Source organism: Lucilia sericata, unplaced genomic scaffold, assembly GCF_015586225.1.
Source record: "Lucilia sericata isolate MDLA Ls3-8-SP2 unplaced genomic scaffold, ASM1558622v1 Contig000501F_arrow, whole genome shotgun sequence".
NCBI classification, from domain to species: domain Eukaryota; kingdom Metazoa; phylum Arthropoda; class Insecta; order Diptera; family Calliphoridae; genus Lucilia; species Lucilia sericata.
This window is the reverse complement of record NW_023994515.1, coordinates 70887-86401: the sequence shown is the minus strand read 5'-3', so window position 1 is coordinate 86401 and position 15515 is coordinate 70887. Positions and strand designations below refer to the sequence as shown.

The following is a 15515-nucleotide window of genomic DNA, read 5'->3' as shown; positions in this document are numbered from 1 at the left end:
TGGAGGTATAACCGTACACATCTTGACATTAATTGGATGTCATTGACTAATGATTTACGTAATGAATATAAGATCGACCATAGTGATTTTGACATATTAGATGACATACGAAGACGCAGACAGAGACCAAATGAGACATTTGACGAGTATTTTGAAGCGAATTCGGAATTAACGGACAAATTGAAATTTCCAATATCAGACAATGACTTATGTGAGACGATGTTAAGAAATTTAAAGCATGATATACGTCACGAATTATTGCATTTACAGATAAATAGTGTTTCACAACTTCGTAAAGAAGTTAAAAAGCATGAGAAATTCATGAAAAATCTATTTGCTACTGAAAGTCGGAAATTGACAAATGCTCGTGTGGCTGAAATGACTGAACAGGACGAAAGTTTAAATATGACAGATACTGAGGTTTGTACAGTTCGACATAGTTTAAAATGCTGGAACTGTGACAAAATAGGGCATTCGTACATAGACTGTATGGAAACAAAAAGAATATTTTGTTATGGCTGTGGAGTCAAGGATATTTATAAACCTACATGCCCCAATTGCAACCGGAATGGAACGGGAAATGGACAGAGGGATGTCCGACGGAAGTAGTACGGACATCCGTAGATAACAATTCGGACAGTAAGGATAAGACTAGTAACTTTGTACACCCTTTAATGAGGCCTACCACATACGTTTAAAAGAGTACGAGAAAACACGTGCAAGGATTTTTGGTCAGAATAGATCAGTTTCTAGGTCATCTAAACGTATACGTGATTATTATCGTAAACTGAAATCATATAAATCATGCGTTATTTCATCTATAGTCAATAGAGATTTGGATAGCAGGCCATATATTAATTTGAAAGTAGAACAAACTTTTTATTTAGCTTTACTAGATAGTGATGCTAATAAAAGTGCAATAGGAGGTGAATTAGCTGTAAAGATTCAGAGTAATAGTGGCTTTGAGAGATGTGTAGGCAATGTTAAAACAGCGGACGGTAAACGGCAAGGCTTATTGGGAACTGTTAAATTAAATATAACTTTTAAGGGACAATCTAAATTATTCCAATTTTTAGTAGTACCAACGATTCAACAAGACATTATTTGCGGTTTTGCTTTTGGAAGACATTTGTACTTAAAATTAAAGTTAACGACATTGCAGAAATTAATTTTACAGAGACAAATACAGATCCAGACAAACTTAAACTGACTCTCGCTTGGGGTTATAGAGGAGGCACCAAGTTCACCGTGGTCTTCTCCAACAGTAGTAGTAGTTAAACCTGGCAAAGTGAGGATGTGTGTGGACAGCAGGAAGTTAAACTCAGTGACTGTTAAAGACGCTTATCCGATTCCGAACATTGACGGACTAATAGCGAGACTTCCTCCAGTTTATATTATTTCAAAGATAGATTTGAAAGATGCCTTTTGGCAAATAAAACTGGAGGACAGCTCTAAACCAAAGACTGCTTTTACAGTTCCTAATCGGCCATTGTATCAATTTATAAGAATGACGTTTGGACTGTGCAATGCACCGCAAATGTTGTGCAGACTGATGGACATGTTAATTCCGTTTAATTTAAAGACGCACGTATTTGTTTACCTTGACGACCTATTAGTAGTTTCTCAAAATTTTGAGGAACACATGACTCATTTATTGGAGGTGGCAAGCCAGCTTAGGAAGGCTGGTTTAACTATTAATGTACAGAAAAGTAGTTTTAGATTGAACAAAGTCAAATACCTCGGATATGTAGTTGGAAATGGACATTTACAGGTGGACGAAGACAAAGTTAGGGCCATACGTGACTTTCCCGTACCAAAATCCATCAGACATTTGCGACGATTTCTTGGAATGACCGGATGGCACAGACGCTTTATTCAAAATTATTCCAGTTTGACCTTTCCACTTACTGAACTGCTGACGAGAAAAAAGACATTTACTTGGAACAGTGCACAAAAGGCTTTTGACGAACTTAAAGACAGACTAACATCTGCACCACTACTCATCCATCCAAATTATGAAAAACCATTTATCCTACAGTGCGATGCAAGCACATACGGGGTGGGTGCAGTTTTGGCGCAGAAAGACAATGACGGGACTGAAAGACCAATTGCCTACATGTCTCAGAAATTGAATAAAGCCCAAAGAAATTATACGATTACAGAATTAGAATGCTTAGCTGTAGTCTTGGCCATAAAAAAGTTTCGTTCATACATCGAGGGACAAGAATTTAAGATAATTACAGACCATGTAAGTCTGAAATGGTTGATGAATCAGAGAGACTTGTCAGGGCGACTTGGAAGATGGTCACTGAAACTGCAGGATTTCAACTTTAGCATTGAACACCGTAGTGGAAGAGAGAATGTTGTGCCTGATACCTTGTCTCGTATGTATGAAGGTGAGGAATTTGTAGAATCTATCGAAATAGAGAATATTCCAGCCATTGACTTAGAATCAAATTTTTTTAATTCTGAAGAATATGTGAAATTAAGAGAGAACTTTCAAAATTCAAACCTGCCGGATTATAAGGTTGTCGATAAATATATTTACAGACGCAGCGACTTTTCATCTGGTTCCATAGACGAATCAGATTCATGGAAATTATTAGTACCTTCAGAATTGAGACACAATGTAATTTATTCTGCACATGACATTCCGACATCTGCACATGTTGGTATAGATAAAACACTCGACCGGATTAGACGTTATTTCTTCTGGCCTAGAATGGTAACGGACGTTAGGGAACACATTCAAAATTGTGAGTTATGTAAGACATCAAAAACACCGACTTCTATACTGAAAGCACCATTAGGACAAATGGTTAAGACGGACAGACCTTTTCAGAAACTATATATTGATTTAATAGGACCATTACCGAGGACTAAGACAGGAAACATAGGAATTTTGATAATACTTGACCATTTTTCTAAATTTACATTTTTAAAACCTATAAGGAAATTTGACTCCAAACATATAATAGAATACCTTCGGACCGAAATTTTCAATTGTTATGGAGTACCACAAATTATATTATCGGACAATGGGACACAATTTTGAAGTAAGGAATTTGAAAAGTTCTTACAAAGAAATGGTGTGAAACATATTCTTACTGCAGTTTATAGCCCACAGGCTAACGCGAGTGAACGTGTGAATCGCTCTATAAACGAGGCACTACGTTCATACGTGAGAAAGGATCAACGTGATTGGGACAAATATTTAAGCAGTATAAATTGTGCATTACGCAATAAGGTTCATCAAACCATCAACAAAACTCCATATCAGATTATTTTCCGACAAACAATGATAACACACGGAAAGGACTACGAATTATTAGAAAAACTTAAAATTTTGGAGGAAACGGACACACAAATTGAAAGACAAGACGAATTCACTTTACTGAGGGACTCAATTAGAAAGGCAATAGTAGAGGCTTACAACAAAAACAGAAGACAATACAATTTACGAACCCGAGAAAACGATTTTACTATTGGCCAAAAAGTAATTCGTAGAAATTTCGTTCAAAGCTCAAAGACAAATTATTTCAACGCAAAATTAGCACCAGTAGGTATAAGGGCAATAGTCATACGTAAATTAGGGCATGTTAATTATGAACTCCAAGATTTGAATAGCAATAATAAGGGAGTTTATCATGCTAAGGATATTTGGACTTAGTAAAAATATTATACTGCAAATTTTTAGCCTTTTACAGATCCAGTTTTTGGAGATAACATCTCAAAACTTTATCTGTTTTGTGAGGCATGTTTAAATAATTAAATCATAGTGGCTATGAAATTTTGATTATTTGCTTCAAAATTTTTAAAATCAAATTTTTTCATTACGATAAAAATATTCATACTTATAATTTGTTAATTTTAAAATACGTAATAAATTTGGTACAATTTTTGAATCGGGATAATATTTGATTTTTTTGCCTTGAACGGCGATTGTATTTGTTAACTGGACATTTATGTATATTGTTTTGATTTATAAGAAAGGTAAGAATTTCGCATTAGAATGTTGGATATTTGGATAGTTTTTAAGGAATATTTTGTTTTAGAATAATAATAGTTGGCAATTTTAACGAAAAGGAAGCGAATACCGCATTTATGGCTATTGCTGAGGCTGGTATCAGTAAAACTCGAATATAACAAGTCACCAATCAAAACCAACCTACTATTATCCTGGCAAGCAATCACACATTACAACAATTAACTCGACAACAACAATTAACTCTGAATTTTTCGAATTGTACATAAATTTTCTCACAGATTCGTCCATATATTTTTTTTATAAACCAGACTTACCTATCTTTCGGGAAACTATAAGCTAATAACCAATAATATCTTTATTATACCACAATAATTCTAAGAAAGTTTATATATTATATAACGTTACTTAAGTTTTTTTTTTGTTGTTCATCTTTTCGCGTTTTGATTTTTTTTATTGTTTAATATTTTCGTTAATTTAAATAGTAATATTTCAATAATTTGCAACATTTAAATAACACAATTACACAAATTCTAATTTTGAGTGAATATAACTAAAACCTTTGAAAAAAACTTAACATTAAACTTCTTCGAGGATCAGGCCTGTCGTCGTTAGAGTATGTAAAAAAATGGTGAGTTAAGAAAAATTTTTAAAGTATTTAAAAATAAACACTCAAAACCAGAAACACTCAAAAATAACAAAAAATAAAAAAATTAAGAAACATATAAAATATACTTTAGTTCAATAAAAAAAAACCTTGATATATAAATATATATAAAAGAAAATGTAATACACAATAATAATATATATTTTTTTAACCAATTTATTTAATTTTTTTTGATTATAATTATTTTTTTTTTTTTGAGAACAAATATTTATATATCAATTATTAATTTTGCTACACTAACCACTTTGTTATGCAAGGAACATAAATCTAATTATTTTGTGACAAAGAACCATCCCCAATTTCCCTGAGCACGACCGGAACATAGGTAGCCCGTCTCAGAATAGTTAGAACCTTTAAGGTCCGTCCGTCACATGGCTATCCGAAAACGTGGACCGATGTTCAATAGAGAACATTTGTGGAAAATTTCAACCCTCTAGCTCATTCCGTTCGGACTCTATAGTGCTTTCAACAGACAGACAGGCTGGCATGGCTAGATCGTCTTAGAATTTAATAAGGACCCAGAATATATATACTCTTGTGGGCCTACAATCGTCTTAGAATTTAATAAGGACCCAGAATATATATACTCTTGTGGGCTTACAATCGGAATGGCAAAATCAATATACCCCCATCTTTTTTGATGGTGGGTATAAAAATATGTAACTATGTACATATTTAAAAGAAAGGTTAATTTATCATAAAATAAATTTATCACATTTTATAAAAAATAATATAAACATTTTTCGAAATTGTTAGAAAAAAAATATGCAAGTAGTTGTATGGAAAATTCTTAATTTTTTCATCGAATTTTGAAAAATAAAATGTTTAGTTTTTATGTACCTACGTGATTTTGTTATTAATTAATAAAATTATCTTTATCTTATCTAAAATAATCTTTCTTGTGTTAATAAGATAGGGGTGGATGCAATTTTTGTATTGTAAATTATTTTGAAAAAATTGTTTTCGACAATATCCCTAGGAAATTAATTGTTTGTAGTTAGAATGCGACGTCGAATTAAAAAATTGTCTAAGAGTGAAATATAGCTACAGTCAAGCCATAAATATTGATATGTATATTATATGTTACGATTGGACTTAAAAGGGCGACGTAATATATAAAAAACAAAAAGGGCGGCATTTCTAGGCGTGATAATAAATATTTTTTATATTTTTAGAAATGTTATTAACATATATTTAATCGTGGGGGTGACTGAGTCATTTTTTTCGACCCACCCTACTGTATACCCAGCAAAATATTTGCTTACAAATTCACTGGAAAAAACACCAGAACTCATCAAGTAAAGTACTTACAATTCTACTAGAAAAAATACTTATTTCTGTTTGAGATGTAAATCAATATTATTTGGTCGGAAATTAGTTGTTTTGTTAGTAGAGTTATTTACAGAATATTTATGTAAAAATAAAAAAGTGACACAGACTGGGATTGAACTCAGCACCTTCCGTCTGCCAGTTGAACGTTGCACTCACTACACCACTGCTTGTTTTGTTGTGCATCAACTAATAGTTTTCACACACAAATACTGTTTTCTGTTTGTCTAAAAATAGACATACATATAAAATAGAAAAAGTAACTGTTTTATTTTTTTTCTTTATTTGGTTTTTTTATACTTCCCCCTTATTCACAAACAAAATTTTTATTTTATAAACAGTTTATAAATTAGATTTTGTATGGAAATTTTGTTTTATAAACCTTTTATAAAATACAAATGTTGTTTGTGAATAAGGGGATTGTCTACAAAGCAAGTTATTAAAAAAGTATATAACGGTAGTCATTGTAAGCAAAAATTTTGAAGAGAATTTTAGGGTATGAAAAAGTGTGACATTTTTTTGATGACACTTAATGTCCTTTTATACACGTGTTGACTTTCTCTCAACTATGCCTAAACTATTCGCGTGAAAGTTTTTCAAGAAGTTATTGCGTTTTTTTAAATGTTTCCTAAAAAATTGTCAAGAATAAATTTCTCAATATTACTAAAGACTAAGAAATCGATAATACACACTTAACTAGGGCTAGAAACCTGTGTAAAAATCTTTTTCAAATTATGTAATAACATTTAGAGATAGAATTTTTATAAAAATAACTTGGAATTGCGAACTTATTGTGCACAGTATTCAGAAAAAATAATTAAACAAGTTAGAGTGCTATATTCGGCAGAGCCGAATCCTAAATACCCTCCACTAGCTACTTTTATACTAATATTTTTTTAATTGATCAAGTATTTGTAACATGAAAAACCCCAAGATTTAAACAGCTTAAATCTGTTACAATTGCAAGATTTCTTGAACAGTACAAACGCCATTTTCTTTTATATTTTTATAGTGATATTTAATAATTTGCATGTATGCATGTGTGTGAAAGATTTAAGGAAATTCGAAATATATATAATATTATTCTACACAAATTGATAATGCAACTAGTTAAATACGGTTAAAGTGATTTTCGGGGCAGGATCTAATATGGGAGATATGACCAATTATAGACCGATCGTAAAAAATTCTTTAAGTAACATTTCTGTACATAAAAGATATATTTCATATTTTTTTGTCTATCTAATCTATATCGTAATTTAGTAATAAGTAATGTGTGTTTAAGTGATTTTCGGAAGGGAACCTTGTATGGGACCGATCGCACCCATATTATGAATCGATCGTGAAAAAATCTTGAAATATAATATTGTGGCACAAATTTTGTATCAATAGCTTTATTTGGTAATGAGTAATGTGCGTTTAAGAGATTTTCGCAAGGGGACCTTGTATGGGAGCTATTACCAATTATGGTCCGATCGTAAACAAATTCCACAGTAGCATTAATTGTATATAAAGGCAAAATTTTGGCTATCTATATTATTATTTGGTAATGAATATTGAGCATTAAAGTGATTTTCTGGAGGGGACCTTATATGGGAGCAATGTCGAAATATGGACCGATCGTGAAAAAATTTCCGTATACAAGAGCAATATTTGCACCAAATCTTGTATGGATTTTTTAATTTATAAATGAGTTATGTATGTTTATGTGGTTTTCGGGAGGGGACCTTGTATGGGAGCTATGACCAGTAACATTTTTGCATATAAGAGTAATGCTCGTACCAAATTTTATTTGGATATCTTAATTAAGTAATGAGTTATCTGCGTTTAAGTGATTTTCTGGAGGGGACATTGTATGGGAGCTATGACCAATTGTGGACCGATTATATGGATATTTTAATTTAGAAATGAGTTATATGCGTTTAAGTGATTTTCGGTTAGGGACCTTGTATGGGAGCTATGACCAAATATGGACCCATCGTGAAAAAAATTTAAAATAACATTTCTGTATACAAAGGTAATATGTGTGCAAAAGTTTGAATGAATATTATTATTTGACAATTAGTTACGTACGTTTAAATGATTTTCGGAAGGGGACCTTGAATAGGAGCTATAACCGATTATGGACCGATCCGGAAATTTTTTTCTTTTGGTGGATTCTACTGACATAAAACTTTAATTTGTAACATTTTGTGAAGATATCGACATTCAAACGGAAGTTATTAACAAAAAACTCATTTTCCGGGAATATGTATGGGAGGTATATGAAATTGTGGACCGATTCCGCCAATTTCCAACAAGAATAAAGCACTTGTATAGAAACAAATGTGTGATGATTTTCATGGAGTTACATTGCATAGTTTTTGTTCGGAGTTTTTCAAAAGCGATTTTGCTCATTTTCAATACCAAACTGCCTAGGACAATAATAGATATTTTGGGTGAATTTCATTAATTTTTGTTGCTTCGTGTTAGCATGAGAATGTTTTATATAGACAGAGAGATAGACTCAGAATTTCATAAGGTCCAAGAATATATATCCTTTGTTGGGTTTCAGTTGAATATTTCTGGGTGTTAGACACGGAATGACAAAGTTATATATACCCTCTATCACCACTAATGGTGGTGGAGGGTATAAAAATCTTAAATGGTTTAGAAGATAATGAAATTTAAATAGGAAATTCCTAATAAAATTAACATAATTCTATATGAAAAGCTAAGCATTTTTTAAATAAGAAAGGAAAATTGTATATATTAAAAAATTAAAGCTGCTGCTGCTGCAACTTGAAAATTAATTTGACGTGCCTTTAAGATAAAATTTGATAACGAGTAATGATTATCGCGCACTTTCATCATTTTTAATTTATAAGTTCTGGTGCAAAATTTAAAAAATCTAAAACTAAATTTTATCAATTCTTTTGCGAATAAAATTTGAAACATGTGGCATCGATTTTAAATAGGAAATTAAAAATATCACCACTGACAGGCTAGCACACTACCAACTAAACTACCGGGCACCCAATAAACAATTTGTTATACCCTACACCACCATAGTGGGGAGGGTATTATACGTTTGTGCTGATGTTTGTAACACAAAAAATATTGGTCCTACACCCACCTTTAAGTATACCGATCGACTCAGAATCACATTTTGAGTCGATTAAGACATGTCCGTCCGTCCGTCTGTCCGGCTGGCTGGCTGTCCATGTAAACCTTGTGCGCAAGGTACAGGCCGCAATTTTCAAGATAATTTGATGAAATTTGGACCAAGCATGTTTTTTGGCACAAGGACGAAGCCTATTGAAAATTTTTCAAATTAAAAAAAAAAATATTTGATGTTTGTAACATACAAAAATATTCGTCCTAGACCCACCTTAAAGTATACCAATCGGCTTAGAACCGTTTTCTGAGTCGATTAAGCTATGTCCGTCCGTCCGTCCGTCTGGCTGGCTGTCCATGTAAACCTTGTGCGTAAGGTACAGGTCGCAATTTTCAAGGTAATTGGATGAAATTTGGCACGCACGTTTTATTTCACACATGGACGAAGCCTATTGAAATCGGTCCATTATTTCACCTAGCCCCCATAGAACAGAACCCCCGAAAAGGGCTTCTGAGCTCATTATTATGTTAAATATATAGAGATATATCGATAAAATATGGCACAACTAAGTTTCATAGAAGTCTTGAAGACCCTGCCAAATTTCATAAAGATCGAGCCTCATTTGACCCTAGCTCCCATAGAAAGTCCCCTTCAGAAAATTACTTGAATGTCCCAAATTAACTTATAAACACAAATATCGCGATGAAATTCAGCACAATAAAATATTATGTAAATATAAATATATTTACAAAATTTTATCGGGCTTGGTCCATATTTGCCCCTAGCCCCCATATAAAGCCTCTTTCAGAAAATTAGTTTTTCATCCATAAATTGCTTAAATGTATCGGAACAAGGGAATATTGAAGATAAATGCTTTATTATGAAAAATAAATCACATTTAATATTCATAACTGGTGTAGGGTATCATATGGTGGGCCACGCCCGACTATACTTTCTTACTTGTTATGCAATAATTACGTCAAATATACTATTATCTCTCTAAAAATTGGCACAAATAAGTTTTATATAAGTATAAATGACACTGCAGATTTTCGTAAATGACACTACAAACCCCCCTTCAAAAAATGTCTTAAACGTCTAAAATTGACTTGTAACCATTTGTATCGCAATGAAACTCAACATAATTAACTATTATTTAAAAATATATCCTTTTCCCAAATTTAATGAGGATCGGCCCATTTTGACCTATACTCCTATATAAAGCCTCATTTAGAAAATTTGGTTTTTATAAATAAATTGCTTAAATACTTTGGAATTAAGGAAAAATTCAACATAAAAGTTTCTTTGTGAGAAATAAAAATTTTTAATATATACTCATGGTGTAGGGTGTTATATGGTCGGCCATGCCCGACTATACGTTCCTACTTGTTTTTTGTTAGAAATTTTTAAAATTTTTATTGTGTTCATTAAGAAATAAAATTATAAATTTCGAAATTCGAAGTCTGTATAAAAATCATGTGTGCCCAGCAAAAAAAGTGAGGAAAAAGAAGTAGAATTTTCACCACAAATAACATACATGTACTTCAAATTTTGGTGAAAAACCTATGAATTTTACATTAGCGTGTCATTGGAGGGATGTTGTTCATTTTTGACAACTTTGAACTACATCTAATCTTATTCATAGATGCAGTAAAAATCGGATATTTGGATGTCAAAAATAATCCACATTCTTTCAATGACACGCTATTGTAAATTTCATTGGTTTTTCACAAAATTTGATGTACTTCAAATATGTTAGTGACTTTTCAACATCTCTTTCCTCACTTTTAACTCGGTTTTTATTTGTAAGGAAATATTTGGTTTATAGAAGCGAAAAATATGCAATCGCATTTTTAGATGTGATTAAGATGTCGTTTGTAAATTATGACATCAATTATTTTTTGCTGGGTGTGTATTATTTTCCTAAAAATTGATTTTCTTGAGATCCCTTCATTGTCCCACTCTGAAGTTTTGGTGAAGAAAAACAGAAAATGTAAGATATCTTTTTTGAGTTATCCTTGATTAAAGGACGTTTTTTGATATAATTATCCTTATGTTAAAACTGTAATATTTTAAACAGGGTATGGTAAAATCCTGTTCGAAAAATCTTGTAGTTCCCCTTTATTAAATAATATCACAGTAAAAAACAACATTCACATACTGAAAAGTGTGGATTCGTTAAGCGGGTTTAGTCTCCTTAAATCTGTTTAGTTTGCACCGGGTTAGACTATTTTTTAATGCCAAATATTTGGCATTTACAAAGACTATTTATGAAAAATTCCATCCCCAAGGATCAGACGATGAACATCGAATATTTGTTCCGAATTTATCACTCTTAGGCCTATTATGCTCTCAAAAATCAGGCGGAAGTGAAAAAAACAGTATATAATTCCACTATTTTGAACATTTATAAATATAGTATGTATGATGAGTTCTCCCTTTATTTTGCTATGTCGTTGGTGTAAACATTTATTTAGCTGTTAAGTATGATTTTAGTGTGTATTAATATTTATGACTAAAATTGTAGAATTCTAGCCCCTCGTGCAGTGTTAAGAACAAATCTGATACACGTATGTTAATATGATAATGTGTTTATGATTTACGTATCATTAACATATTAAAGTTGGAGGATATGTGCGCGTCGCCATGATAGAATACTCGTCATATTAAACACTGTAAAATAACAACGTATTTTGTGACACATATTATAAAATTATCATTCTTTTCAAAATCTCAATTTTGAATATTTGCCTTTTTGTGAAAAATTAGGTAGAACGTATTTGACTGAAAAGTGAGCAGTAAAAGCAGCATATTATTAATTCTGTTTTTTTCTTTTTCTTCTGCTTTATTGATGATTACAGCCAATCGAATAACTTTAAAACGTCGTCGTTTGTTGATAGACTGACATCAATCATATTCTTTACATACAATTGTATATTTATCAAATAAAAAGTACGTCTCGACGAACACGTATAAAAGCTTATGTAGAGAATGAATTACGACCAGTTAAGAATTTAAACTTTTCAAAAAAACACACGCAAGTAAGCGCTACATTCACCGACAAGTGAATTGATTAAAGAAAATCACTATTTTCGGATATAAACTATTTGTTAGAAATTGTGTGTAAAGAAGTATTTGAAATGTTAACCTTACCCCTCGTAATGATTATAATAATTTTGTCCTATGTTGTGGGACTATACATTCGGATGCTGTACAATTTTGGAAGGAAAGTGCGCATTGTGGATAGTAGTAAGGAAAATAAAGTTATTATACGAGAATACAAACAAGCACCTGGTCCGGTTCCTTGGCCTATAATTGGGAACTTGACATTGTTGGCACGGTTTAGAGTGCCCTTTGAAGGTTTTACAGAGCTGTCAAAAGAACTTGGCGATATTTATACCCTAACACTTGGATCGACACGGTGTTTAGTGGTCAATAATTTGGAACTTATACGTGAAGTACTCAATCAAAATGGAAAATTTTTCGGAGGTCGGCCAGATTTTTTCCGTTACCATAAATTGTTTGGAGGAGATCGCAACAACTGTAAGAGGTTTTATAAAGTTGTAAGCAATGGTATTACTGTTATTAATATATCATTTTTATTTATTTTACAGCTCTAGCATTGTGTGATTGGTCGTCGCTTCAACAAAAACGTCGTAATCTAGCACGTCGTCATTGTTCGCCCAGAAATTCATCATCATATTTTTTAAAAATGTCCAATGTGGGTTCATTTGAAGCTAGTGAACTAATGGAAAAAATGCATGAAAAAGTTCCTCCTGGCGAGGAGTTCGAAATTAAACCACTAATTCAACAGACTTGTGCTAATATGTTCACGCAATATATGTGCTCTATGCGCTTTGACTACGATGATACAGATTTTCAAATGATTGTCAAATATTTTGATGAAATATTTTGGGAAATTAACCAAGGATACGCTTTGGATTTTTTGCCCTGGCTGTCACCGTTTTACAAGAAGCACACAAACACTATAGTTGGCTGGTCTAATAGTATTCGAAAGTTTATACTGGAACGCATAATTAATGAGCGTGAACAAAATTTAGATTTAGACGAACCAGAGACAGATTTTACAGATGCTCTTTTAAAAAGTCTGATTGAAGACAAGAATGTTTCACGAGACACTATTATTTACATGCTGGAAGATTTCATTGGTGGCCATTCGGCAGTCGGAAATCTAGTTATGATGGCATTGGCCTATATTGCCAAAAATCCATTAATTGGAAAGCAAATACAAATGGAAGTTGATGGTGTATCTAACAACGGCCAGAGAAAAATTAACCTATATGACATGGAAAACATGCCGTACACAATGGCTACAATTTTTGAAGTTTTACGTTATTCTTCATCTCCTATTGTACCTCATGTGGCAACAGAAGATACGGTAATTGCAGGATTCGGAGTTACTGAGGGTACAGTTGTATTCATAAATAACTATAAATTGAATACGAGTTCTCAATACTGGAAAAATCCTGAACTATTCCAACCTCACCGATTTCTGGAAACATTAGATGATGGAGAATTTGCAAACACCCAAGCTTCAACAAAAAGTTCAAAAAATACCACTGATAATACAAAACGACGCAACTCAGAAGGTTCCGACTCTGGTATAGAATATGACAAAGAAGCCTTAACTATCAGCTCATCGGTATCAGAGAGTTCCGTATTAAATTCATCCACGAAATTTCAAAATGTAGCAAAGGCTAAGCATTGGCGTAGTGAGAAGGTGCAAATTAAAAAAAATATACCACACTTTCTTCCTTTTAGTATAGGAAAACGGACTTGTATAGGACAAAATCTTGTGCGTGGTTTCGGCTTTATATTGCTGGCAAACATTATACAGCAATACGATGTTACTTCCAAAAACTTGTCAAGCATTATAACAGTTCCAGCATGTGTTGCCTTACCAACTAAGACTTTTCCTTTAGTATTTATCCCTCGCAAAAATCACAAAAATAATTAGAAAAAAAAAATTTGCTAGTTAGGAAGATATAACAGGTTTTATTTAATTTATTTGGTCTTTGATAGTGGTCTGGACATTTTTTCATTTTATCATATCTATTTATTATTTCATATTATATAGTCAGAACGATTTCATTCACTCATTAAATATAATTTAACAGTATATACTCTTATAGTCTATGAAGCCTTTGGATTTCTGTAAGACAGAATTTTGGTTTATGTATGTGTAGGGCTACGATATTTTATTTATATAAGCTATTATTAACTTAGAATTTTCTTTTCTCATGGCAAATATTTTTTTCAATAAAAACCGTTAATCTCTACTTTTAGATCGCAATCTGTCGGTTTTCACATATAAGACTGAAAATGTATCCATGTAATTTATACTTATTTTATAAACTGTTATGTATACAAATTTAAAAATAAAAAATACAATTGAAACGAGTATTTATATAAAGCACATACTTCAAATTAAATTAAACCATTAAGTCATGATACAACCATAGAAAGGTAGAATCAGTAGGGAGAGTTGTCAATTCTCTGCCTTGTTAAGTCAAACAAAAAAGAACTAAAAAGAGAAAAACTTCAAAATCTTCAAATGAAAAACCACGAAAAATACCATGAAATGTTTATTGAACGGCACACGCCATTAAGTAATACCTAGGCGTCTGTTAAAATTATTTGGAAACTCTCAATATATCTTTACGAAAAAAAATAATAAGAACTTTAAGTTGAATAATAACGCTAGTTTACAAATTGATGTTTTTGTTTGTTCGTGAAACAAGACATATACATTAGGCTTCACGCAATATTTTTGAAATTGTAATATCATACCTTTTATGACAGTTTTTGGAACAGCGCTAATATTGGCGTAATTATTTTGTTAAAATTTCAACTCCTTCATCTGGATATCTGCGGCCAAAATACCGATTTTGGGCGAAATTTTTTTATAGTCCGAAAACTGCTGTACATATTTCAAATCTGACTTTAGTATACTATTCTACAGGAAAATTTAAGATATATAAACTTAATTTGACAGAATTTAGATGCACTATAAATGCATAAGAGCAAAAGAAAAACTGCAATTAAAAAAAAATTCAAAACCTGATTTTATCATTCGTAAATATAATATTCAATGCCCTTAACAAAATAGTGTTAAAATTTTTAATTTATTGTAATCCCTTTAGGAGTTATGATGGTTATAATGTTGGCTTGTGGTTTAATAATTTCCCATCAAACGATGGTGTTTTTCATCATCATCTCCGAATTTAATAAAACTCCATTCAATTAATGTTCCATATATAACATGTATAATGACAAATTTTGGGTCTTATAACTTTCGTGGTTTTCGAAAAATAGCGTTGTAAAGTTTAAAATCTGAAAATTTAAAGTCTCATCACATCTAAAGGGTTAATGATAAAATTTTTGTTTTTGCACCATTTGTCTCAGCAAAAAGCATA

At 31.8% G+C, this 15515-nt stretch overlaps 1 protein-coding gene across 2 annotated transcripts in view; it reads left to right on the top strand.

The window, feature by feature from the left end:
* LOC119605615 (cytochrome P450 307a1-like) overlaps window positions 1-14479 on the top strand; it is a 76488-nt gene extending 62009 nt beyond the window's left edge. For both annotated transcript variants that reach the window (XM_037958828.1, XM_037958829.1), the window contains exons 2-3: window positions 11940-12621; window positions 12693-14479. In XM_037958828.1, coding sequence (XP_037814756.1) covers window positions 12219-12621; window positions 12693-14056 — 1767 coding nt within the window. In that variant the 5' untranslated portion in view covers window positions 11940-12218 and the 3' untranslated portion in view covers window positions 14057-14479. The remainder of the gene's footprint in view (window positions 1-11939; window positions 12622-12692) is intronic.
* The last annotated feature ends 1036 nt before the right edge of the window (window positions 14480-15515 follow it).